General features: G+C 33.0%; 2 protein-coding genes across 8 annotated transcripts; one reads left to right on the top strand and one right to left on the bottom strand.

Moving 5' to 3' along the window:
* Nucleotides 1–223: 223 nt before the first annotated feature.
* LOC115443937 lies at nucleotides 224–26,369 on the bottom strand. 7 transcript variants are annotated; one of them, XM_030169546.2, is made up of 5 exons: nucleotides 26,155–26,367; nucleotides 2,207–2,414; nucleotides 1,751–1,879; nucleotides 1,009–1,146; nucleotides 224–725 (listed from the first exon to the last, which is right to left on the bottom strand). In XM_030169546.2, the coding sequence occupies exons 1-5, from the start codon at nucleotides 26,155–26,157 to the stop codon at nucleotides 523–525; spliced, it is 681 nt and encodes a 226-aa protein (XP_030025406.2). In that variant the 5' UTR covers nucleotides 26,158–26,367; the 3' UTR covers nucleotides 224–522. The 7 variants fall into 7 exon arrangements, with proteins under 7 accessions (XP_030025406.2, XP_030025407.2, XP_037297129.1 ...); XM_030169547.2 differs by lacking the exon at nucleotides 26,155–26,367 and adding an exon at nucleotides 5,305–5,520; XM_037441232.1 differs by lacking the exon at nucleotides 26,155–26,367 and adding an exon at nucleotides 5,176–5,196.
* On the top strand, nucleotides 5,688–10,392 carry LOC119190132 (uncharacterized protein K02A2.6-like). The gene is made up of 2 exons (XM_037441228.1): nucleotides 5,688–6,743; nucleotides 7,439–10,392. The coding sequence occupies exons 1-2, from the start codon at nucleotides 5,939–5,941 to the stop codon at nucleotides 9,739–9,741; spliced, it is 3,108 nt and encodes a 1,035-aa protein (XP_037297125.1). The 5' UTR covers nucleotides 5,688–5,938; the 3' UTR covers nucleotides 9,742–10,392.
* Nucleotides 26,370–27,932: the final 1,563 nt, after the last annotated feature.

Below are 27,932 nucleotides of genomic sequence, written 5' to 3'. Positions count from 1 at the left end.
TTAGTTGGTAATTGTTATTTCACTGCATTCATAAAAACGTTTTTTTTAATGATATTGTTACCGAATACCAATATACTACGTGCAATCGGAGAGAAAATATGTATTTTATTAAAAGAAATACAACCGTTGAACAATAAACATCTCGTGATATTATGTATATAGATATATGTTTACACAATTTTTGTATGAATTTATAGAATAAGTTAAATGAATATGATTTATTTTTGTACAGAACCCTCACGTTTCGAGATTTCGATGCAACTTATGTTTGAGTTAATGTGTTGTTATACAATCAATGTAATTAAATTGATGTACGAAATTCATTATATGAATCGTATATTCTGGATTTGTAACAATAAGTTTTAGACAGGCGACTACTTAATACAAAATATTTTATATTCACAAAAATGTAAATGAAAACAAATTGCTTTTCTTTTTTAATTTAATGACTCTGAGTGTTTTATTTATACAATGTATACAAATATATGGTTATACTTTATCATTTGTTTTATTCGGAGGTGGCTATGGTCGGTTGTATGGCCAGGTGTGACGTATGCTGGCAATCAGATGAGGTTTCAGGCGGTTCTTGGCTCGTAGTTCTTGGTTGGCTAGCAATGACGGGATGTGAGGGATTTCGTGGAAATAAAGATTGCCATGTTGTTTCGCTTTTTGTACTGCCGCTATTGCCTCGGATCCTTCTAATAAGTATGGATCGACGATGGAATCTGGAAACCATTTATTATCGCTGAACCAACATAAAAAAATATGAGGAGGAATTGGTAACGTCCAGTTGAGGTCTATCAAAAGTAGAATTAATGTTAATGACAATATACCTCTTTAAGCGACACACCAAACTTTTTTACGCTTACATTATTTATATTCAATGATCGTTTAATACCGCTATTAAATATATTTTGACTTTTATTTCATCTATAAAAGTGCCAATACGTTTTATTTAACATTTGCTTGAAACATAGTATAACATCTCAACTTCATACAATACCTTACCGTCGTCAAGACGTCTTCCAAAAGAGCTAAATCGTGGTGGGCTTGAAGGTGGCAGGAATAAGCCTTCAGGCCACAGAGACTCTGGATCCGGCGAATTCACTTTGTATGGCGATGGTGGCAGAACTGGTATAGTTTCTTCTATAAGAATAACAATGGTATTTAAAAACACAAAAATAGTAAATTCGTTATCGTATCGAAATAAAGCTAATTCTCGGATTTTATTGCGGTTGTTTATATTTTAATTTTCTCCTGACGCTTCGAAGGCTGTACTCTTCAAAATGGAAGAAAATTAAAATATAAGAAACGGTGATAAAAACCGAAAAATAGTTTTATTTTGATGTCTAGTACTCGCATAAACATAACCGGCGGGTTAAATCAATCCTAAGTTAGGTTTTCATAATTACTTGTGGTCATTTGGCCTTCAGTTATCAATCGTTGCTCCTACCAATAGTAGAGTTAAGCGGTTCTAATTTCTAATGCAGCGATACGAACAACGGCGTCGCCAAGGGAGGGCAGGGAGGGGCAGCTGCCCCTCCCTAGAGGTTCTGAAACTCGAATGAATTCACCAATTCCATTCCTAATATCCCGTACGCTCAATTAGGCTCTGCTCTGTGTTATTGTTAAAGCGGGAGAGAGAGTGGGGGAGGAACACGTGCTCTCGACTTTACCTACAATTCATACTTTTCTCATTCTCCATATCGACTTGCCCTCCCATGGGCTGGCGACGCTCTTGGATACCAACCTCTATAATTATTATTATTCCATCCCATAACAGTTATAGAAGTTTGCCGAGGTATATCTTCGTTGGTAAACGGTATTGCTGGCCTCATTCGAGGATATCCTCCAAACGAGGAGGGAGCTCCGGTATATCCTGCAAAATATTTTATAGAAAATTATGATTATTAAATTATATTTAGAGGTACTTAGATGTTGAAAACCTTATCTCCAATAAATCAAAAATGATTGTTAGTTTTCCTAGTCATTGTATGTTGGACGATGTTGTAAATTCGCTTTACTGGATATGACCGTTGACTCAAAATTAATTATAAATCCCAAATTAAGTAAGAGACAAACGTATTAACTGCTCCTTGAGACTATGTTGTTTGTGGTTAGTAGTAATTTTGAGTCAATGATATTACCATAAGATCCGAACTATATTCATAATAGGTATTTATTGATACGAGAAGAGTGTACCTACTTTGAAAGTTTCCATGGGAGAATTGTTGCGGATTCCGGTAAGGCTGTCCGTTTACAGATATCGGGTTGCCAACCCCATGGGTAAAGCTCCGTGCTGGTGTGCTCACGCTCACGTGCGAAGTGAATTGAGCACCAGCTAATACCTGCGTCGTCATGTGGACCACCATCAGAACTAAACTTGACTTTTCGAAAATTCGTCGTTTTGCAACCTGAAAAAAGTAAATACCTATTTTATGCGATGGTTTCTTAAGTTTACTCGAATGTTACACCCTGAAATAACTACTCTCGATTTGTGAACATGTTGAAGACTACAGCCCTAATAGTCAAGGGGCGGATTGAGGTGTTGGTCGTCCAAAAATTTATGTTGCATTAACTACCTCTACTTTAAAAATTATACAAAATTCTATGAAATGATAAAATCCGAAAACTTATTTTATTGCATATATTTTATATAACATATCAATGAATATTAATATTTTATGTGTTATGTCGAATTGAGAACCATATCGAGATTTTTGAATATCCGTGAAAGTATACAAATTTCAAAAGTCCCATTTTGGCTCCAGAAACTTATCTAGATAAACCTTAATTTACATTTATATTTTCTCTTATGTTTGTAGTACACTGTACACACTAACAACAATGCACTAAAAGGTAGATTACTGTCCGTCAAGTCGATTTAGTTCCCAGCGAGCTCTCGCAGGGATTACATCACGTTCAGGCTGCACGCATCGCAGTGAACAGCTTACTTCTGCAGTGGCGAAATTGCAAGATGATAAAGTGCGAACGGACTATTTTCATACTATCATAATGATACAAATAAATAAATATCGGAATAGAAAATCTAGCTATGGATTGTAAAGTTAAAATTGTTATAAGATGGTTTACGTGTGATTTTAGTTGCAGCGGCCATGGATGTGACCGTACGCAGAGCGTTATGCCGTAGCGTACTAAATCCTCGGAATTGATAGATCTATTTTAGTTCTAAAATATTTATGTGGAAATATCTCACCACTTGAACAGCTACGATTCTAAATATTGTCTATCTCGTAGAAAGTGTAATGTAGCTCAAATCATTATTATTTTCATCAAAGGCTTATTAATAAATTTAAAGGTGCAACTTTATTTTTGTATTTAATGCTAAATAGAACAAGAAAGTTTAATTTGAAACGATCAATTGTGGATTTCCAGTCGGAACACGAAGTAATGGACGAGAACTGATGTTAGTTTAATGTCTTAATAATATGGTATTTCTAGTGTTACCGTTCTGATTATATCTACTGTCGAAACAATGCTATAACTATTGATGCACGAAGTAGATAGCCTGGTATTATTTACACAAGGGCTCTACATTCGACATTTGACGAAGATGGAAATTAGTACTAGATTTCTTTCGTCTTACTTTCTGTAAACGCTATTAGCAATTGATCCATTTGATCAGCTCATCAATGAAACGAGAAATATTCCAGGTAAAAGTTGCACGTTGATCCATGACGTTGATTTTAAAAACAAGTGCCGAGAAGTTAATGACACCAAAGTTCTGACAAATTCTTAAAAAAATTGGGATTATCTATTTTCCACGTGGTTAGCATCTGATTTCTGAGAAAATAAATAAGTAATAAGTAAACAGACTGCAATATATACATCAAACTTCACATGACGAGTTATATTCCACTGGCGTTTATTTAATCTATGTAATCACGCTATACCTAGGCCTATTTCTCGATGTTCAAATTACGATGTGCAATCATACGTTTTACACGGACCAAACTAATAACAGATGAATATTATATAACCTGAATGATATTATGTTAGATAAATATATCTCCTGACTGCATTAGATTATTATGGTCTATAAAATGACATAAAGCTTATAATGTACCTATTTGTCCGCATACTTCACCCTACAGCTCCTTCAACTGAAATAATAGTGATAATAGCACTGTACCTCAGAAAGATATGAATACGGTTTACATTTCGTAAGTACATTAGAAAGTTATAAAAATCCCCGCATCCCCTAATCTTCATTATTTGCATAAACTAATAAAACTTGCAACTCTACATTGCTCTTGATAATTTGCCTAATAATTATTTGGGACCACTAAATTAAACATATTATTAAAGATTTCAACATAAAAAGAACAACGAAATGGAAAATACATCTTTGAACCATTATACCGTAACCTCATTTCAAATCGATACAAGCAATTATACCTCAATTAATTTTGTAATGCCCTTCATTGTATTAATAATTTAGAACTCAGTTTAAGGCATCATTTGAAGTTATCAAAATCTGATAAAGAAAGTCTAACGGTTGTATGTTCCGTTTAATGGTTTTGTGGTTATCATCGATAAAATATTATCACTCGTTGTCATCAAATGTTTAGATATATTTGATAGTGATACTCTAATAACCATTCTTAATTATATTTAAATGACGAGCCGCATAAAATTAATTTACATGCAGATAGCTCTTTGTCTAAGGATTCATGGATTAGTATCTCCCAAGTATTTATTTCTGTATAAGTTATTTCGTCTGCGTCAAAACCTTTCCCACTACAAAAGTCCGTCAACACTGACTGATCCATAACGGGATCTGAACGACGCCAGTGCCATCTGTTTGAAATAATCAGATCAAACAAAATCCCAAGGCAACATATTACTGGTATAAAAGTATGCCTATGTATTCAATCCAGGGTATGGTTTATCTCTGTGCCAAATTTCATGCAAATCCGTTCAACTGTTTCTCATTTATCTTGTAACCAAAATCCAACATTTTATTTATTTATTACACTTTATATACAAAGAGTATAAAGGCGGACTTAATGCCGAAGGCATTCTCTACCAGTCAACATTTTCACCACCGCATTTATAATACTAGTAACAAGTAAGATAAGAAAAGATTTTTGCAATATGCTACGGGATATTTTTATTACTTATTTTATGAATAGAGATTTAATAAACACCTACTTATTGTTTAAAAGGCTCTAAATCTTACTCTTACAATAAATTCAATGGCACGTGCTTGAGTTGAAAGATATACACTGGTCCCTGACCTTATGGAGGTAACAAATGAACTCGAAGCTATAAAAAACTTACATGAGCTCTACATCACATCAAGGTGAGACCCGCATCTTATAATGCCGTCATTTAGAAGACAAAGCCAAACAGATACAACAGGTACGAAATGCGAACGTGAAATTAATCACGTTTAATCATTTGTTTAAAGTAGGTACCCATGTATTAAGTTGAACATGAATGACAAAGAACGAGATCATTGTCGAACAAAATTCTAGATATAATTAACCTATTTTTATGAGCTTGCTTGTAGTACTATACATATATTATATGCTATAGGCAACCGCATTTTCAAGGGCTTTTACATAAAGCAGTTTCATAATCTGTAGTTTATATTTCTCTGGATTTCGTTACTTCTTCGTAGCTTGAGATTAGGTCGTAAAATATGCGATTATGTGTTGAGGAATTGATCTAATACTCTTTGTTACATAGTGATGTAGTCTCAGCTTACTAAAGTGACATCACTATGTGGCGTCCTTCCGGCCACTGTCACTTCCGCACACTTTACGTCCCGATAGCGTCTGGTCATGTCTGATTATAATTATGTTTATAGTCTTAATTAATAAATATATTATCATAAACGACAGTGTCATTATTCATCAAGTACACAACCACAATACATGGTGTCAGAAGTCAATTCAATCAAAAAAGAAAAATGTCTAAAAGCGATGAAGACACGGCAAGTGGCGAGCGGCAAGAAATGGCTTCCAAATCGCCAAAGAAGCTCAACATTATGGGTAATATCAAGCCCATGAGTCTAGAAGGAAATCTGTCCACAAACTGGAAGAGATGGTATCAAAGTTTTGTCATTTTTATGAAAGCGAGCGCCATTTTTGATGAGCCGGATGACCGCAAAGTGGCTGTCTTGTTGCATTTCATTGGCAACGAATGTCTTGATATATTCAACACTTTCAACCTAAACATCGAAAATGTAAAATTTTCGCAACTGGTCGAAAAGTTTGAACAATACTTTGTACCTAAAAGAAACATTACATATGAGTGTTACAAATTTTTCACTACAAAACAAAAAGTAGATGAAAGTCTAGAAGATTTCCTAACTCGTCTTATAAATAAGAGTAAGTCATGTGAATTTGGTAGTCTCCAAGATAGAATGATAAAAGATATTTTCATCACTAATATGCATGAAACTTTTCATCATGTCAGAGAAAAGTTGTTACTTGAAGAAGATCTGTCATTAGAAAAGGCGCGAAACCTTGCTAAATGCATTGTGTCAGCGAAAACACATGCAGAAGAATTTAAGGAGTCTTCTTCCAATGTCTTTTATCAATGTCAGTCATCAACCAAACCACAGTCACGAGCGAGCTCAAAGTCAAGAGCCAGGTCGCAGTCTCAAGATAGAACAAAGTGTACTAAATGTGGTCAAGTGCATAAATACATGTGTCCTGCTAGATATGCAAAGTGTAGAAAGTGCAAAATTAGAGGACATTATGAAGCGTGCTGTAAGTCTAAATCTGTTAAACTCATGCATGTAGCAAAAGTGAAAATGTCAAAGTTAATGTGTCAAATAATATGCTAATTGGGAATTTAAATTCAAGTCACTCTAAGAAAGCAGAATGGAGTATTGATTTAACAATTAACAACATCAATATAAAATGCATATTGGACACGGGCAGTGATGCCAATGTAATGTCATATAATTTATTTAAGTCACTAAATGTTGTCAAAGAATTTTCACCTTGTCATGCTATAGTAACTTCTTATTGTGGAAATACCATACCAATATTAGGTCAACAAACATTTAATTGTGTTTTTAGTATTGGTAGTCAGAAACAGATAAAAAATATTAAATTTATTATTGCAAAAGTGTCGTCACCAACTGTACTTGGTAAAAATACTTGTACAGAATTGGGTCTAGTTAAAAGAGTGTTTAATATTGAAAAATTAAACAACTGTCAAAGTCAAAATAATATGGCTAGTCTAACTAAATGTCATAAAATGTCAAAATTTACAAATAGCAATATAAATTGTCAATTACAAGCACATGAAAATAATTCTGAATTTAAGTCATGCTATGTCAAAAAAGATACTCATATAGAGAATCTTTTGTCTAAATTTAAGTGTGTATTTGATGGATTGGGCTGTCTACCAGGTGAATGTCATATCACAATTAATAATGATATCCGTCCTAAAATAGATTCACCTCGGAAAATTCCATTCTCACTTCATGATAGACTGAAGAAGGAACTAGACAACATGGAAAGTATGGATGTCATCTGTAAGGTCACTGAGCCAACATCATGGGTAAGTTCACTTTTATTAGTTGAGAAAAAGAATGGTCAACTTAGAGTCTGTCTTGATCCAAGAAACTTAAATGAAGCTATATGTCGATCACATTATCCAATACCTACTATTGATAATGTACGATCTAAGTTGCATGGTGCATCATATTTTTCTACTCTGGATGCGAGTAGTGGATTTTGGGTAATCCGTCTGGACTTAGAAAGTTCAATGTTGTGTACATTCAATACTCCTTTTGGTCGGTATAGATTTAAAAGATTGCCATTTGGTATTAATTGTGCCCCTGAAATATTTCATCGTATTATGACTGAAACATTTGGTGTTTTGCCTGGAGTTATGGTCTATGCTGATGATATATTAGTCTATGGCAAGGATCGTCAAGAACATAATGAAAATTTACAAAGAGTATTAATGAAGGCACAACAAGTTAATTTAAAATTTAATAAAAGTAAGTGTAAATTTGGTCACACACAAGTCAAATACTTAGGTCACATATTTTCACAACAAGGTGTGTCACCGGATCCAGAAAAAGTCAGGGCTATCAAGGATATGCCGTCTCCTATGTGTCTTAAGGATCTACAAAGGTTTCTAGGTATTTTAAATTATTTAGGAGCATTTATTAAAAACTTGTCAGAGGAAACTGAACCTCTCCGTCACTTATTAAAAAAGTCAAGTGAATGGCTATGGAATGAAAGTCATGAAGCTATATATACACGTCTTAAGAATATTATTTGTCAGGCACCAGTATTGTCACATTATAATGTCAAAAAGTCAGTTCTTTTGTCAGTAGATTCAAGTCAGTCAGCAGTCGGTGCAGTCTTGCTTCAGGATAATCATCCAATTTGCTATGCTTCTAAAACTTTAACGTCAAGTCAGAAACATATGGCACAGATTGAAAAAGAATTATATGCCATTGTCTTTGGATGTATTCGTTTTCATCAATATGTCTATGGTAAAATAGTCTCTGTCGAAACAGATCATCGTCCATTAGTTACTTTATTTAAAAAGCCTTTAGCAGAAGTTCCAACGCGTCTACAGAGGTTAATGTTGAGAATACAAGCTTATGATTTAAGAGTTGAATACAAACCTGGTACTAAAATGTACATAGCTGATTCATTGTCTCGAGCAGCTTTACCAGAGTCCAGTGAAGATGAGCTGGATGAAGATGTCAGGGTTCATGTCAATATGCTTGTTAATCACTTACCTATTACAGCAGAACGTCTCCAGTGGCTCACCAAGGCTACGGAACAAGATGAAAGTCTGCAACTACTGAAGAATTACTATCAAAATGGATGGCCTGATAGAAAATCTGAAGTCAATAAATTAGTCTTACCTTATTGGAACTGTCGTCATGAAATACATGCTGTCAAAGGTCTGCTATTAAAAGGTAACAGTCTTATTATACCTAAAGAGTTGAGACCAGAAATTCTGAAAATGATACATAATGGTCATCAAGGTATAGAAAAGTCAAAAAATTTTGCAAGAGGTGTTGTATATTGGCCATTAATGTCACATGATATACAGCAATGTGTAGAAAATTGTGAAATCTGTTTGTCACACAGAAATGCAAATCCTCCACAACCTCTAATGTCTCATAAGATTAGTTCTTTTCCTTGGGAAAAAGTCGGTATAGATTTTTTACAATTTAAAGGTCAAACTATTGTTGTCGTCGAAGATTACTATTCTAATTATATAGAAATAGCTAATGTCAGCTCAACAGGAGCAAAAGCATTAATAAATGTTTTGAAGCCTATATTCAGTCGTCACGGGATTCCTGTAAAAATAATGTCAGATAATGGTCCACCCTACAGTTCACAAGAATTTAAGCAGTTTATAGATTCTTGGGGTATATGTCATACAACGTCAAGTCCTTACCTATCACGGTCAAATGGATTAGTGGAATCTGGAGTGAAAATAATAAAGCGCATACTTACCAAATGTGCTGAGTCTGGAGATGATCCTCATCTTGCCTTGCTGCAATATAGAACCACACCTAGAGGAAACTTACCGTCTCCTGCTGAATTATTGATGTCTCGTCGTCTCAGAACACTAATACCTACCGTTGTTAAGCATCTGCAACCTAAAATAACAAGTCATAAGGAATATAGGAAAATAAAACAACATAATAATGTCAAACAAAAATTTTATTTTGATAAAAATCTAAGGAGTTGTCTAAAGTCAAGAAAGGAGATAGGGTGATGTTCAAAAATCACCTGATTCTAAATGGCAATCTGGAAAAGTCATAAAGGAATGTGATGAACCTAGATCATTTATTGTCGAAGCCCCAGATGGATGTACATTTAGAAGAAATAGGCAACACTTGTTATGTCCTCCGTCTTCAAGTCTTAATAAGGAAAATATTCCAGAAAATTTAACAGAGAGTCAAGAAATAAGTCAAAGTCAAAAGGAGGAAGTGAGAAAGGAAGAACCTATAAAGGGTATACTTAAAACTAGAAGTGGTAGACAGGTCAATCTCCCAGTCAGGTTTCAAGATTAAGTATATGTTTGATAAATGTCAGGTGTAATTGTCTAAGTAAATTTTAAGTCTTTAAGTTACACAAATGTATAACTAACATGTCATATAAGTTAAGGAATGTAAAAGTTATAAGTCAAATGTATATGTTGTCATTCTGTGAAACTAGTCTTAAGTCTCAATCGTCTTTGTTAAAAACAAAAAATGAAAAAGGGAGATGTTACATAGTGATGTAGTCTCAGCTTACTAAAGTGACATCACTATGTGGCGTCCTTCCGGCCACTGTCACTTCCGCACACTTTACGTCCCGATAGCGTCTGGTCATGTCTGATTATAATTATGTTTATAGTCTTAATTAATAAATATATTATCATAAACGACAGTGTCATTATTCATCAAGTACACAACCACAATACACTCTTGTTATAAGATTTCCAATGATAAGCCCTGCACGATAAGTAATAGGTATAAGGCTACATCCTCTTGAAACATGACAGCGTCTAATAATATAATAGTTCCGTTCTAATTGGAGTGATTAAACATTCTCCTTCACGAATGAGTATCTAATCAAGCCATCACTTGTTAAAACAGCGTTTGCAAAATTTAGAACGTGACTCGGACAAAGCTTCAATAATTGATTCTTTGGTTTGTTTACGATCGTTTAATGTTACAAAATTTGGTTTTTAATCCTTCGCATAATTGATAGGTGCAGTAACATCTGTATTTAACAATTCAGTAATTGAAATAAAGTGGAGCGCTTCGTGAATCTGTCACGACTTTTATGACTATGCTTTTGGATTAGTCACGACATTTAACTTCTCAAGGATTGAGTTTACGGAATCCTCCAAATTCGTACACAATACACATTACAATTTTCTGTATATACATATATAAACAAGATCGCTTTAATCCCGCGGGTTGGTGAGGGATATCTATAGTAGGTAGGACAGATGCGTGCACAATAGTGCAATATTGAGTACGGATCTTCCATGTCACCAGGTCTAAACATTCATAAAAATATAAATCCTGACATAAATCTGCAGTGTAAGATCTATGTATTTCCGCTCAGATAAATATGCACAAATGACAAGGATAGTATCAGTGTGGTTCTCAACTATCCCCAATGCTATTACCTATGCTGAGAGATATCATGAAGCATCATCATAGACGGGTAGGTAAATAGGTACCTACATGTGAAATGTTATATCGATGGGCTCTAAAAGTTAGTGTTGTGACATTGGAGAAGTAACAGTCCGCTCCGTAACATTCGTAACCCATTAACAACATTTAACAAATCATTGTTAAAAATCCTTTAAGTAGTTTTAATTTAATTTCGGAGAAGTAACTTTGGTTATCGAGCGAATTGATGTAACTAAACATATTCATTTATTACAGGGACTCATTAATTTAAAGGTTTAAAACGACACTTGAGTCGGGATAGAAACTTAGATTTTAAAGAATTTATTGTATACTATGATGACACTCATTTTTAAAGCAGGTTTCTAGCGGTGACACATAGTGTTTGATTAACATAATTATAGTCTGTCATATATTTTATGCAGTTTGAAGCTGACATTAAAGTTATAAAATGATAAACACGTCAAGTTTAAGTAAGTACAAAACTTGATAAAGATGTTAAATTAAAGTGCCGGTATCAAGCATGCTAGTTAACCAAAAATAATTTTGCTGAACAAAAAATACATAATTCTTTCTGTCTCATATTTTGAGGACCATAAGTGTCATTTTCAATTATGATAAAGACATATTAGTGTTCCCTGAGACTTGCCGAGTTTCGCCAATCGGTGTCATAAAATGCGTGCTACTCTGCTGATCCTGGCTTATAGGATTTGTTGTGGTGGGTGTGAGGGCGGGAAAGTCTTATTTTTGGTTGTATGTCTCTATGGTACAGAAGTTTCCCAGTAATACCTCGTACCCATTACCGACGGTGCAAGACTTTATATTACATGTGATTAGAACTATGAGTGACATAATTGGGTGTTTTGTTTGCGAGTTTAATTAAGATTTCATACATCATCGCTCTAATGATGCCGATATTAGCCACGCGTCATTAAACCAATTTGCGTACCAACTTTGACTATTTAAACTAATGATAGGCACATGTTTTTCAAGGTTTAATACCAAGTTCAATAATTTTACGAATGTATCTGCGTGAGTTGAAACCCAAAGTAATAAAGTAGCTTCCTGGATGAAGTCAACCTACTAATATACATACATATTACTAACTACTTAAATATCTTAATGATGCATTGCATGAATAGTAATAAGCTTGGGGCTAGTCGATCAGAGTTATTAATAGGAATCAAAAGTTTGTTGCAAAGGTCATGTTGCAGAATAAGTTTTTTTTTTGTGCAGAAGAATCTGTACTTGCATCCTTGATTGAAATTAATATTACTACGAAGGCGTACGAAGCCCATTTATATAAATTAGGATCTCAGTTTATTTGCAAATTTTCCGCCTCTACTAAATTTACAAGTTAGAAGTAGGTATCAAAAGTTGTACGAAGCAATCAAAATCATGACCGTTTCAAAGAAATGCTTAAGTTGAATTGTTTCGTCTAGAAATCTTATTTTATTAAAAATACTCACTAAGATCGAAAAATTTCTCTTGCCATAAAAACATATGAAATAAATTCATTGTGACAATAGAAATGTTTTATATAATACAATTTAGTACAACTGATTTCTTTGCTTTGATTAATTACTAGAATTTTGTACTAAGAATTACAAGCTGTTTATAAAAGAATGATAACTTTAATGTAAAAGTAACGATGGGAAAGTAAAAACAAATAGCTGTAGGGTCACGTAGAAAGCATTACAAATTGCTTTTAGATGTGTTGATATAAAATACAACGCATCTAGTGCTTTCATTTCGTTTGCACTTTGCATATTTCGCACAACTATAGTATGATGTCTAAGTATATTTTTAAATACTACTGGACGTCTAGTGATCGAAATTAGACTGTCGAATTTATTTACATTTGTAACACATATTGTACATATATTTTTTTTGCACTCTCATAATAACTTGAATGATGCCAAATTTCATTACTCTGAGCGCGCATTGTGCTTAAATACGAGTAGAAAGTTTTCTTTTCAAGTAATAATAGAAAGATAAACAAAAAAAAAATGTGAGGTGGAAGTAGGTACCAGTTTAAAAATGTTTATTTAGTTTGAAGGGTTTGGTAAAAATTAAGTAACCCAAACTCACATATTCGGATCATAATAATTTATCTGTCATCAATTCGAGAAGGCTTTCTTGAAAAAGTACCTAGTTTAGCTAATTTCCTCACTAAAAACGTTTCTAACTTAACAATAAAACATAAAGTTAAACCCTTTGTAGTTTTCACATTACACAGATTATTTTTAAACAGTTGTCGCATCTCGATATAGCTCTATCGAGAGAACTTGTATTTGCGTTTATAGCGTCCGTGTATATAATCTGGGAAAATAAATGCTTATTAAATATTGAATACATTGCCATACAATCACCAACTCGTGATTCTATGAACACATCACGTGGTTGCCGAGTGATATACGATACACTTGATTCTGTTGAGAAATTAATTCAATATTAATTTTGTAATTTGTGACACAGCCTCAGAAGCTTAACAAGTACCAGGACCATAATCAGGGAAGGATATAGGGGACCATTAATCCGGAAATTTAAATCAATATGACAATTCAGTACAAACAAAATAGTAATTTGTATGAACAATGAACATCTGTTTTTTCTAAAAGGTAGGTAGTATCCCGTTAACTCATATTCTAGCTCTACAGCTCAGGTCTATAATTTAGCCAAGTCGGTACTTATTAAGTACACCAGTCGTTCTTACTCAAGCACTAGCCCGCTGCACGTTTATGCAGCTAATACGTCGTTTAAAGCCGTCAATAACCAACAATGTACACTCGACTCTCATAATAATGATAGGATGTGCATAAGAACGCATTATTGATCATCTTATTATTCTTTATTGCAATTTTGAAACTTGACTACACAGATGTAAATATATTTTGATGAATTTGTTAAACATTTTCGTTACTTACATTATGATATGATGGTAATTTTGCAATTTATAAAATACGTGTGACCTTTCTGTTACGAAAAATACGTGTGAATTTCTTTGGATTGAATTTTGCAGACCTGATTACGTAATGGGACAGAAATAAAGTCAACGAACCTTTGGTATATGGGTGACGCTTTTGATGCAGACAAGGGCGATTTTAATTAACAATGAACTTTGGAATATCAAATATGGTCAAAGCCTATACCTATGTAAACCCAGGGATCGAACACGAGATTTTAACAGCCCGTTCCACTTCCGTTGGACTATCATTGCCAACGATGTTTGACTTATCATTAACATAATCGTGATACCGAATAAAACAGTTGTTAAATAAGTGGAACGTCAACAAAAAATTGCACATTTATCAAAAAAGACGTCAAATGTAACATATTTATAGACGTATTACCAAACTTTATCCCATTCACCGTAACGTTCTAGAAATTCAATCAGTGCGACGATCTTGACGTAATTATGGCCTTGTGGGATAGATGCACAATCCTGATCGAAATTTTCTGTGTTTAGAAAACGAATAACGTATTGCGAAATGTTATTCATTAAGAATTCTTGTTTTTGTGGCTTTACTCAGATAATTCAGAATGATCAACGTTTAGTTCTATTTTGCAATCACTACGTCGTATATTGCTATATCGTAAGTGTAATAAAATGTCATAATATAGATAAAAAAATAAAACACTGTTACGTATGACTTTGACTGTAAACTGAAAATAATATTTGAAAAAACAAAATGATACTTATACGAGTATCTTTTTTCTTTAACGCAAAATAATATTTGATAAAAATTCTGCTCCATTTTGGATTTTGGACATTTATATAACTATATAAAAATCAATTGTCTTGCGTTACATAAACCTAACAAAAACTTAAAATAGCTCTACTGTTTTATTTCCCATAGCCGAAGAATGGAACAAATCGTAATTGGCAATTTTGTTCCCTTGGGATTATTTTTGATAAATGGTTTCCTGACGGATCTATCTTTTGCATAACTACATAACGTTTTGTAACAGGCTGAGATGCATATAAATCCAAGCAGACGTAGTTTCTGGCACAGCTAGTATTTAATAACAGTATTTTTAAAAATTAATTAACTAAGTAGTAGGTACTCTTCACTTTCCGGTTATTTGGTAGATCGCCACACCCTCGCTCTTTTATTGTTCGTATGGCGCGGGTTTCGAAAGATGTTTGGCCTCAACATTTATCTATATTTTATATCGATAAAGTTACTCATAAATTATAATTAAAAACAGATTTTGATTTGTATTATTTTAAATTTAGTTTTTTCAATTTATTTTATAACCATTTTAGAGACTGGTTGACTTAATATATATACTGATTATGACGACAAATACCCTCAAGTGAACAAATCAATGGCAATAAGGTAATTCAATGATCTAGACCGGCACGCCTGGAATTTCGACTATCCTGGAAGTATTCCTCCAAAATAGAGACTTATTGGTATGGCTAGTCGTCAACGCCAATTTTATATGAGGCTTGGTCAATTCATATGAGACATATATTGTTCAGGTGGTCCAGTCTGTTGGGATAAAGCAAAATAGTCCGACCATACTTATAAATAAAGTCACAGAATACCTATGTCATATATACTTTCCAATTAAGTTCTCTATATCTTTAGTTCATTTTAGAACTTCCGATTCGGAAGAAGTTAGAAATTACGCAACGTATTATGTTACAACAGTGAAAATAGCCATCCCATAATCTAGAATCGTTCAAGTGACAAAACCGACATAGATGCGCCTACAATACTAAGCAAATTGTAAAAGTATGAATTATAAATTCCATTCAAATTATTTGCCACAATATCTTTTTTTATATATATCATATGGTCATACATAATATAGGTTTTATAATTATATTATTATTATTTTAAATTATGTTTACTAATGAGAAGCATAGTTTGATAGACCGGGTTTGCGCGTTGATGTCTTTATCTTACAATTTTTCGACTATTTTTCCCAAAGTTCTACCCCAAATAAAGATTGGATTTAAAAACATAAAAATATAATTTCTTTATTGTCTTAGTTATAATGAAATTATTTATTATGACCTGTTTATACTTACATAAGTGAACAGATTATGTTTTTTTGCGTATATAACGAGTGGTTCGAATATGCATGTAATATCGGCCGGCGTATGTAAATCGATCTATGATGTCCACATAAATGCACTTTCGCTATATTACCAGGCATTTAAGGATGTGTTTCATGACATTTTATGGAATAAATTGCTATGCACCTTTGACAGTAATCATATTGTAACGTAATCCTAGCTCATCATAATATTTCTGATGTCTGTACTGATTTTTGCAAGAGTATCGATTAATCCTTGGGGAAAATTTTTTGTTGTTAAATATTTATCGCTATAATAAAATATATTTTGAGCCCCTAACCTATATATAATATTAAATTATAGTTTACTGTTAGCTAAATTAGAGCGCATTGTTTTAAAATTATTTTAACATAATATGACATAAGCTCCGGGATTATCCACAAAGTGGTCGTCAGAAATACTACTAAAATCACACTTTTACCTATTCCAAAAAGTATTTCTCAATAGATTAATTTTAAAATGTATAAATGTTTTTGTATATACGATTTATTTTTTATGTCATATTTTATTCTATCTCCTCTTAAATTCTATATCTAGCGTTAAATGTCTGTAAATGTCCGTAGCTATAAAAGTAACTCTTAATTATAATAATTATTATAATGTTTCTTGACCTGTTAAGTGCAACCACGTTCGCCTAAGTAACTAATAAATTATTTAATTTTTATTTTATCGTTTTAGATCTATATTACACATTAGATGCAAATAGAGGATCTAATAGTACACCTACCATTAACTTTCTTAGGAAAAGTTGACCAATAAATCATCTGAGCATTTCTCAACATGTAATGGCGTGTAACATTAAGTCATCTTTCATTTATTATATTTTAAGTTTGCTTTTAATATAAATATAAGTGTTATAAATAAAATAAACTGAAGTGTCTATAAAATTATAGGTATATAATTAGTTTGTAGAACTATAAGCTAATATATTATGTCAGTACAAAGGATAATATGTGAACATGAATTGTTTTTGGGTCTCATAAGAAATAAAATATGTTGATATAAATTAAACAAATAAATAAAAGTAGCTATCAACCACAACAGGAATCACAGAGTAAGGGAATTTCATTCCTAATATTACGATCTGTGAGCGCAATAGTGTCGCGCCTCGCCTGGCAGAGGCTGGACTGCCCAACGTTATCTATGTTAAGTTGGCACGCCTTACGATTATTGACCCGAACTGCTGTTTTTGTTAATCCTTTTAATTTTAAGGGCACTGTATGTTTGAATGTCTGACGTAAGTAGGCCCACTTGTCGGCGCTAAAAAATTGACATTAGTAAGCACCATAACATTTACATAAAATTAACATGGTAACTAATTCTTTTTCTATGTGCATAATCTGTCCGATGTGACCTTATTTGAGAAAACAATCAAAATATAAAGCCTCGTTTCCGCCTTAATTAGCATTCTGTTTAGATACATTTAGATGGCGAAAGTTTTATAATAGTTACGGCTGTTCCATGCGCAGAACGTGGACAAAATATATCCATATTAAGTATTAGGCTACCTCAGAGAAAATTGTAGGGGGTTTCCAAAGTATTTGTTATGCTTGTTACCTTTACTAGTTATAGTTACTTCAATCCTTGTGTCGACTATCGGTGAGATGCTACGCGTGCGTTCCGTCCTATTTAACATTTCATAATTTTGATTTATATACATCCGTGAAATATGTTTTGTGTAAGACTGATATTTACAATGATAAAAAATCTTACAGTTGTTTAATAGAGTAGCAATCATACCATGATATAGATTCGAAATATAAGAGAAACTATAGACTATTCAGTATATAAATAAAATTATTGAAGAAATTGTTTTACTAAAATTAAATCCACAAATGAATATAAGACAGGGCTATACACATTGATTATGCGGTACTTATGTCGTTTGCCGTGTCAAAGAACAGGTACATCCTAGATACTTCGACAAGAATTAATAGATGGTGTCGCAAATCAGTCAACGCGCCATCTCGTAAGGCCGCTAGTTAGCAACGCTGGTTTCAACCCTAGCACAATTTATATTATATATAGATTTTATCATTAATTTTAATACATAATGTATTAGACCGCCTAGCGAAATTGTCTAGGATAGAACGCGTTTTATTGCTCTTCTATACCTATTAACGCATTTAGGTCTAACGAAAGCTAAGGTTCTAACTTCCTAGCTCATGCAAGATTCATGCGATTTATTCGATACAAAATCAATTAATTTTATTATATGATATATTTATGTTATTTTACGAATGATTAACCCTGTACACGGCTCAAGACATCCTAATACAAAATATACTAAATCTAGATGGTATAATAATTTACTCGAAACCATAAACAGATAATAGTGCCTATATTTGAAACAGCTTTTCGTTCACACAGCTGGCGACCAGTGTTAGCCTTTATATTAATTGTATGAAGCAAGCACGTATCCTTACAAGATTTATAAGCTAACGTAGAGAATTTCAATTGAAAAGCGAAGCGTTCATACAAACCAATCAATTAAACTTTGACACGGATTGATATTCAGGATTTATTGTGGAATATTGTTTAAAAATCATATTGTCTTGGTGAGTTCGTGGTGTAGTGCAGCAATAACTAGGTAGGTTCAGCTCTGTAGGCTGTATGTACTGTTTTATTGCTAGAAGGTACGAGAGTCGAATGAACAGGTAGATCTTTTGGTCGGCACTATAATGAACCATAATTAATTGATAAGGAAATATGTATATCTAAATTCCAAAAGGCGGAGATGCATGCATTGAGTTGGAATTTAAAACTATCGTTCTAGCAGTTTCTTTTCATTATAATGATAAAATAAGAAAACTCGACCAGTTGACCATAAATATATGTGACACGCATAGACTTATAAAAAGTGAATAAAACACATGACAAAAAATAAACATCTCGAATGGGATAATAATTATTGTCAACCAATAATTATAAAAATGTTCAAAAGTGTTATTTAGAATTAGTATTTCAGTTACTCTAGGTGTTTTTCATTAAGATTGATCTTCAATGAACTGTGAGAATTATTAAGATAGATGCCAAATGAGTTAGGAATACACGACTGAACTACATTAAAGTGGTTTGCATATCCGAGGAAGTGGAGCAATACGTGCTCGTGATCCACGTCACAGATCCACAATGGGAACTATATTGCCAGATGCGGTTCGATTCATTGCGCAAGCGCATCGACCTTCACACCATCGTCTAATCCCGTTCTAATTGTCAGTGCATGCATTTCTTTAAACTACCTACATTAACACATTGCGACACGAAAAAGCTATTTGTATCGTATCTTTCGCAATAATTTTCACTGAATTTTAATAAGACTTGCGTAGGCATCTTTAAACTGTTTAAGCAGCAATTGGCAGATTTAAAACCTTGATTAATCTAAGAAGCTCTTAGCGATGATTGCACACTTCGCCATATGAATGGCAAAATGGTGTGTGAGACTAATATAAATAAGGGACGACATTACTGTATGAGCTACGTCATGATTTATTGTACGTTTATGACTATGTTAATACTGCCTTACTTAATAGTTCCGAATGTATGTATATTCGTCTTTAATTGGATAATAATAGACTTTAGGTCCCTATCCTAATTAATGGGACTTAAAAGTATGCTAATAAGCTATAAAATTATATTAAGTTAGGCTAAAAGACGAATAAGGTAAAAAATAAATCCTGAGTTAGAATAAATATAAGTTATATAATGCTTCTTTACATTTAAATTACACAAGTCGACAAAAAAAAATTTTTTTTTTGTGTTTCTGTTCTAATGCTTGAATTCTGATTCCAAACATCGAAAAATACTCGGATATCCATTTTTAACTCTTAAAGTTTGCTTTTGTCTGATTTATGTTGATAAGTACGTTTTGAAGATTTTAGTTGATTCTCATGAGCAATAGGCGGTAGCATTTTGATCATTTTAATTGTAAATCGTGAATTATGTCTGAACGGCAGTAGTGAGTGTTTACTAGTCTATTACTATTTAAAATAAAGTATATTTGAGTTGTAACAACCGACTTTTATGTCGTGCTTGGTTAGAAAATGGCACCAAGAAAGTGTAAACAGATTGTTGATTAATTCTGTTTTATTTGCGGTGAATTTATTAAAGTAAGAAGCAAAAAAATTGCTTTGGCAACGATTTTGAAGCATTGCGAAGCCTATGACGCTTATTATAACCTCAAAATACGGAATCAAGATAAGAAATGGGTGCCTCACGGTGCTTGTGTTAATTTCAAATTGGAAAATATAATGTGAAAGTGACACCAATAGTAGAGCCTAAATAAATATTGATGCTACCGTTACATATAAAGTTAGGGCTAATGAAGCAATTTGTGTAAGCTCTAGATCATAATTCTGAAGCTATTGAATATTTAAAGAGATTTTTTCCCAAATTATGTGAAGCTAAAGTTAAAACTGGTATTTTCGTTGGACTACAAATAAAACAAATAATGAGCAGCGATGATTTCACAAAATTCCTTATTGCTCATGAAAAATAATTCTGGAAGCCTCTGAAAGCAATAGTCCATTGTTTTTTTGGAAATCACAGAGTCGACAATTATGAAGAGTTCATTGAAACTATGCTTGAAAGTTTTAAATTGGTGGACTGCAGAATGTCCCATAAACTCCATATGCTACATGCTCTCCTGGACAAATTTAAAGATAATATGGGTGCCTATTCAGAGGAGCAGGGAGAACGTTTTTACCAAGATGTGATGGACTTTAAACGACATTACCAAGGGCAGTACAACGAGAGCACGATGGGAGATTACATTTGGGGATTAATACGCACACAAACATAAAAGATCCATTAAAAAAAAAACATTTTTGAACATGATTTTTTGTTATTTTCTATTTGTTTGCTATTATTAGTCATAATTCTTGTATAAAAAAGACTTTGATGTTCAATAAAAACTTTTTTTTTATCGTAATTTTAAATAAAATTACAGAGAAAGTATAAAAATTTGTATGTGTTTTTTGAAAATCAGTAAAATTGCTCTAGTTTCTACAAAAGCAAACTTTGATCGGAACAGTTATTTTTTTATTTATTTGTAACATAGGAGAAACCAAAATTTCACATTCAGGAGCCAGACTCAAAAATCGTGTTGACCGGTGTTATTTGCATACCTATTTGATTTTTACAAATTGAAGACTAGTACTAAACACACTTTGTCGTGAATTTGTACTGAATGGGAACCATTCCGACAGTATTATGATGTAGGTATTACTTATTTTTGGACCATGTTATATATGTGAGTGTCCGTCCCAGTATATTGTACGCAAGTTTTTTCTTTATTTTCCTACGAGGCTATATAATACAATGCAACACACACAACAATACGGGCCTCTTTTACTACTGAGGTCGATTAGGCCTTAGTCCACCACGCTGGCCTAGTGCGGATTGGTATACGAGTACTTTTCACAATATTTTCCTTCACTTCTTCTATAATTTTGTTCTTCATATAATTTTAGAAAAGTCAGAGTTGTATACCCGCGGGTTTTGAACCAGTGTACTTTTGTCTAGACAGTCTGTTCAACACCTAACTAAGCTATAGCCGCTTTTTTTAGCACTATTTAGGAACATGTAGCTTTTACACCGTAATTAATTAATATTACATAATTAGCGGCATTTTAACTGACATGTACCTATTTAAAAATATTGTGTATTTAAGCTAAACTAAATAATAGAACTTGATTAGTCACGCACCAAAAAACACTAGATGATTATTTCAAGCGTAAATATTGCCATCAATAATCATCTATACATATAATAAAAATCAAGGTAACCTTTTAATTGCGCTTATTATTATTCGATAGGCTTTTGATCACGTTGTGCGTGCTTTAGAAATTCCGGTAGTTATTTGAAGCTACATTTTTGATAGTAATCTATAAAGCTCATGGTCAGGTCAGGTCACGAAGAGTCGGGTGAATCCCATTTCATTAATGAGAAATATTTTTATGATCTCAGATAAAAATTAAACGATCTTATTCGACATATCATCAGAAGTATAATGAGAAGTTATTACTTTATGTTTTTACGTATTTGACTAATTGATTATAGTTGAGATGGCATCATCTCTTATCACAAATATTCTATCGATGCAAATGAAAACCATATATTTATAATTCATATAAACACCCAAAAACTTGCTCTATATAACTAGGATATTTATAAAAACTAATTAAATAAAATACACGCAACAGACCCACGCTGCAGTCAATTTTATCTATAACTGAAATGGAACGGCACAAATGTGGTTGTACCACTGTCTTGTACTCGGTCTACTCTGTTTTAAGAAATTCCTACATGACGTATTATGGTTTTCATACGGCTCATTCTAACGAGGAAGTTAGAAAACGAAGGTTGACTCCTAATTCCAACTTCCTCCCTTGGAACACCGCCTTCTTTATCAGGTGTTTATTGGATAAAATGAATATTACACTTGGTAATTTCCAGGCTTTATATACGGTAAAAAGAAAGATTATAATAGCAACCCCACGCTGAAGTTGTGGGGACTACCGAAGATTCAATAAAAAATGTACTGTATTAGACGTTGCGTATACGCTGTTCCCTTGTTACCGTAAAAGTTTGAATTACTATGAATTTGACAGTTGCTGAATTTGTTAAAGTAAGTGTTCGTTGCATGTAAGTTTACTGTTTCTCGGCAGTAAGTTGTCGGTATCCGCGTGGCGTTTTAGACAACCTTATATGAGATAATTCAACAAGTTAGGATGTCACAGTTTGTAAAAACTGTATAACCACGTAAACCAAGACCTTAAGCTTCAAATCAACAAATAACAAATGTCCATTGTGTAATCTAATAGCATATTGGTGTAGTGTACTTCAGTTTGTTTGTTATTGATGCCCACTTTCGATTAATTCGGCATGTTTGCGGTCCAATTAGCGTTGGGTTAGTCATCACCTTCGCAAATGTAATGGTGAAGGGTAGGGGCACGGTTGACATCTGTTAGTTATTGACCTACAGCTAGAAGGTCGGATAAAATATGAAAAACACATATTGTTCGAAAGCAGTTGACCATTCTAGCAATATACGTGCAAATGTGCCTATTCAATTTTGCGCTTTGGTTTACTAAACAAGTACAACTAACCGATTTATTAATGATTTAAGAAAAGAACGTCTTTAGACTTCATTAAGAGTAGAGTTATTTAAGGCCCGACTTCTGAGTAAATGCTAGTCGTAATCTAAACGTATAAGACTAAATGTATGCTCCTAAACGATAATAAAACGAGTATTATACCATTATTATTATCAAATATAATTTATTTGAATCTTGTTAAATGGCCCTAAAATAGCTGAACAAATAAATCTCAAGAATCACGAAACTAATTTTGTCGTAAAAACCTATTCGCAAAGAAGGAAAATCTATCTCTATTCATTGTAATTCAGTTTACCCACGCATTCGTCATGAGAAGTATATAATCGTAAATGATCTCGATGCTTAGCATGCCTACGTTCGTGACAAATTATGATAATTTGTCTACAAAAAAGATCAAAGTTTGCTATTGTCAGATGAACCTATATGGAGCTTTAGAAGTGGACGTAGAGTACCATAAGTAAATCCATACTTGGCACGTGATTTAGATACGGTCTGCAAGTAAGGTCATATCAGATTGCATACTCTCGTACACACTCGTACACGACTCAGTTCCGTTTTGGTCTTGTGTGTCTTATTTTACATGTTTCTAGAATTTGACATTGTTGTTTGTCTGATATATATTGTAGGTTCAATCTTAATGATATTTTCTTCTCAGTTGATTTAATCCGAGCACAATTGACTTGATATGTTAATAGTGTTAATCCGGATGCAGACAGACTGCAACCTTTTAACTTAAGTGTTTTGGTATGACTCATATAAAAACTAACAAGGAACTTAGCATTTTAATCGTCTGTGACATTTTGTACGACAGAATGCACTTCCGATGCATAATAAGTATTGTCAAATGTTGACTCTACATTTTGGACGCTTAATTGTAAGGCCAAGTTGTTTTTTATTGTTTGTAAATATAAATAATTATTACGTTAAAGGTAAAAGTAAGGTAAATCGATTTTTTACAGAATTTCATTTTTATTGAAAGCGTAAGACACGCCATTACGTTCGCACGGCCAATATAAATCTTTTAATAAAAATACGTCGAAATATAGTCACATATTTTTATTTTAAAATTCAATCCGGCTTCAAATAGACAGACGTGCAATAAATCAAATCATAATAACAATCTCCGAAGTTTGAAGCTAGCGATAAACTGTTCTCATGCATAAAGATTTCTTATGTTTACGCGAATGTTAGGCATTCAAATTAAACTATTTTTCTAGTCTTCGAAACAACGGGAGAAAACTAAAACATTAAAACCGCCATAAAATCCGAAAAATAGTTTAATTTTAATGTTCTCATGGATTTTAATATGTATCACCGAAAAGCAGGCAGATATATGACATGTGGATGTTTGTGCATTGTACATTTTAAAGGGCAACAGCTTCTACAATAGATGTTTTAAATTCTGAGTACTGGCCGTCATAATTCTAACGATTGTCGAACTAGTTTCGATGGACGCAGTATCGTTGGTCGACAAAATTTCGAGCTACATTATGCTATCTTGAGCAAAGCAATCACTTTGCGGTCGTCAAAAAAGGGATGCGTATAATTTCTTAAAAGTTGTTACACACTTTATCAATGTGTATTTGGCAGTCAGCTCTGTATGTTTATATAAATTTTTAATACGAATGAGTGCGTGATAATTACGTAGGACCTATATAAAAAAAAAAAACTGTATGTATGATCAATGAATATAATCGAGATTCTAGATCTGTTGTTGTCCAACAAATAAGTAGTTATCAACTATTCTGCCCTTATGTAAGAAAAGATTTTTCAAAATCCTTTCATAAATTGTATTGAGAGGTGTTACTTATCGGTACAAGTGATAAATTATAAAAAAGTTAGTGTATTGACAATAAATGAGACCATGATCGAGTTGCCGAAGTTTTTTATATAGTGTTAAGCTTCTAGTGCGGTCAATCCCAATGACCTGGTAAATCACGCGGTTACTCTGTAAGACAGTCGCCTCCAGGGTCGATTCCAATCTACAAAAAATTGCCTTGTCGTGAAAATGCGCTGCTTTATCACCATTTTTTATATTCTAACTTAATTCAATTACAATTAAAATCATAAAAATTAAAAATCAAAATAAATGTACACAACGATTTTTTTTTTACAAAAAATTGTTACCGTTTCATCTGTTTTTTTTTTATTTGTCCTGATACATTCGTTCTATATATATTATTTGACAGAAGTTAAGTTTATTGAGTCAAACAAAAGAACAAGACAGATGGGGCAGAAAATTTCGGAACGAAATTTAATTAAAACCGTTTTTGCGTTACATTTATTTTGAGAAATACTCACTATTAAACATAATTATAAACACAATATTCCGCACATCGAAGAACAAACTTTATTTTTATACATAAGTAGTTTAATGTTTAATTTGTATTTATATATACATGGCATCTAAATGTGAAGTAAGGTCGAGATGAATTAGTGATATTTGTATGAAAGCATGTATCTATGTATACCAATAATAGGATTGTGCGTGTAAGTGCATTTGAAAATTACAAAAGAATTATAGTATTATAAAGATTAAATCCTTTAAAAATACGAGAATAAGATATTCAATTCTTGGTAATTAGTCAGAGTAAGGCATCTACTAATAAACCTCTTTTTCTAAACCTAATTACACGTGGGTAACTGAGTAATATTTAATTTCATACTATTTGTGTTTTTTTACATAGGTAGATACCTAAGTGATACATTAATACTCATATAAGCATAGTTTTAATATTTTCTTCCTTAAAAGACTACCATGTTAAAGAAAAAAAAAAACAAATTTTGCTTACCATTATGAAAAATCAGATGTATATTTTGCACAGGTAGAAGAAAACCTTACAAAACAACACAAAATTTTCTGTTTTTGTATATTTATGGCGATTTTCCATTTGCCGCCAAAAATATTAGAGCGCGTGCGCAGGCGCAAGTGAACCGAGGCGCGGGTTTCGTTTGTGTCCACGTTTTGGCGGCACCAGCCGTTCACTAACCAACAAATCGGGTTCTTTCTCCTTAGAGAATGAATGCACGTGATGCGCCTTATGAAAGTATCGGCCGTGGGAGGTTAGATGCTTCCTTGCAACTATACCTAATATCTAAATATATCTATACATTTTCCAACCGTCCCCGCTGACACTTGCAAGCTTTATTACGTCTTGATATGATTTTATCTCGGTACAATATATTATTAACTATTGTACATGATTTCAATATGTAAGTAAAGCGAGGGCGCCTTTCATTTATCCAGGTCAATAACAATTATGTGTAAACCTAGTTGAACCTGTGTGACTACAAAACCATATAGGTATTAGATATACGGACTTTATTAAGGTATACAATGGCATATTGAAATATCAATAAGTACAAAATCTACTCTTAATACTTGCTGTAAACAAAATTTTTAGCTGCATAATATTTTTTTAGATAGTTGTTAATAAGATTTCCTTCAGGACAATTTAAAATATCTGAAAGCCTTTCTCTAGGTTTTGGATTAAATTCAATAGTCTGCTCGAAAAAAAACTCATATTTTGCTAAAAAAATATTATTTATTTATTGCCTTTTACCCATTGCATAATGAAATCAGTGGACATCTGACACTACTAATCGAAAGTCTTATATTGTTGTGATGATGACATATACTTATGTTAAGGTCTATCTTGAGTGTTGTTTACATGTACAATGACTACTTTAATTGCTTTTATAGAATGCTTTTATTTTTTTCACTTCCCATATAGGTCTATAGCTATTCGATATAAAATAATTACTGCACTTCCGTATTTCATATTTTTTAGAGAAGACTTCACAAACGAAAATATAAGCTGGTTAGTAAGATGTAGCGAAGGTGAGCAACAGCATAATAATACAGAAAACTATTTATATTAGAAAGTAGGCATATAACACGTGACTTTGCTTGCATTAGGGCGAAGTTATGTGCAAAAGCTACTTATGAGGTCATGCATTATGAGGTTTTAATGTGACAATAATACATAATCGAAGCGGAGTTATTAGTCCAAATAGGACTAATACGTAATAATTATGAAAATTGGGATGTAAAACGAATGTGACCCTATACAATCATACATTTAGTGAAAACGCAAGTCACGTCCGAATTCAAAGTTCTACGTATTGCTCGAGGAAATACCATAGAAGAATAAAAAGGATAGGACATGTACACATACCTACCACGGTAGCGTATTTCTATTGCGCGCGCGGTACCACCGCTGAGCTGAAGACTCAGGTTCGACTCCCGGGTCAGCAAAGTGATATTTGGGATGTTATGCTTATTATTAGCGCGGAGTTCGGAGCTTATACAAACCTGATAGAGTGACGAGCCTATTGGGGACGTCCTATCACGTCATAAGACAGAACACAGTTGGCGATTAGTGGGTACCCAGGTTCGACTTCTGCCTACCCCGTTGAGAGGATAAAGGTGTAATGTGTGTTTGTTTTCTTACCCAATATGTAGGTATAGGGCGTATTCAAAGTACTTCGAAAAAAAATTATATGTCTGTGGTCTTACCTCTTTTTCATAATACACTTTTATAAAAACAATATAAGTCCATGTCAATCC

The sequence above is a fragment of the Manduca sexta genome, chromosome 22 (genome assembly GCF_014839805.1).
Source record: "Manduca sexta isolate Smith_Timp_Sample1 chromosome 22, JHU_Msex_v1.0, whole genome shotgun sequence".
NCBI lineage: Eukaryota > Metazoa > Arthropoda > Insecta > Lepidoptera > Sphingidae > Manduca > Manduca sexta.
The sequence above is the reverse complement of the archived record's forward strand: the minus strand, read 5'-3'. Positions and strand labels throughout refer to the sequence as shown.

Coding starts and splice junctions, on each gene's coding strand:
- LOC115443937 (XM_030169546.2), bottom strand. Junction 1,880..2,206: donor CTCCCATGGAAACTTTCAAA/GTAGGTACACTC, acceptor AATATTTTGCAG/GATATACCGGAGCTCCCTCC. Junction 726..1,008: donor TGGAAGACGTCTTGACGACG/GTAAGGTATTGT, acceptor AATGGTTTCCAG/ATTCCATCGTCGATCCATAC.
- LOC119190132 (XM_037441228.1), top strand. CDS start 5,939: ATGTCTAAAAGCGATGAAGACACGGCAAGTGGCGAGCGGCAAGAAATG. Junction 6,744..7,438: donor AGGACATTATGAAGCGTGCT/GTAAGTCTAAAT, acceptor GTCCTAAAATAG/ATTCACCTCGGAAAATTCCA.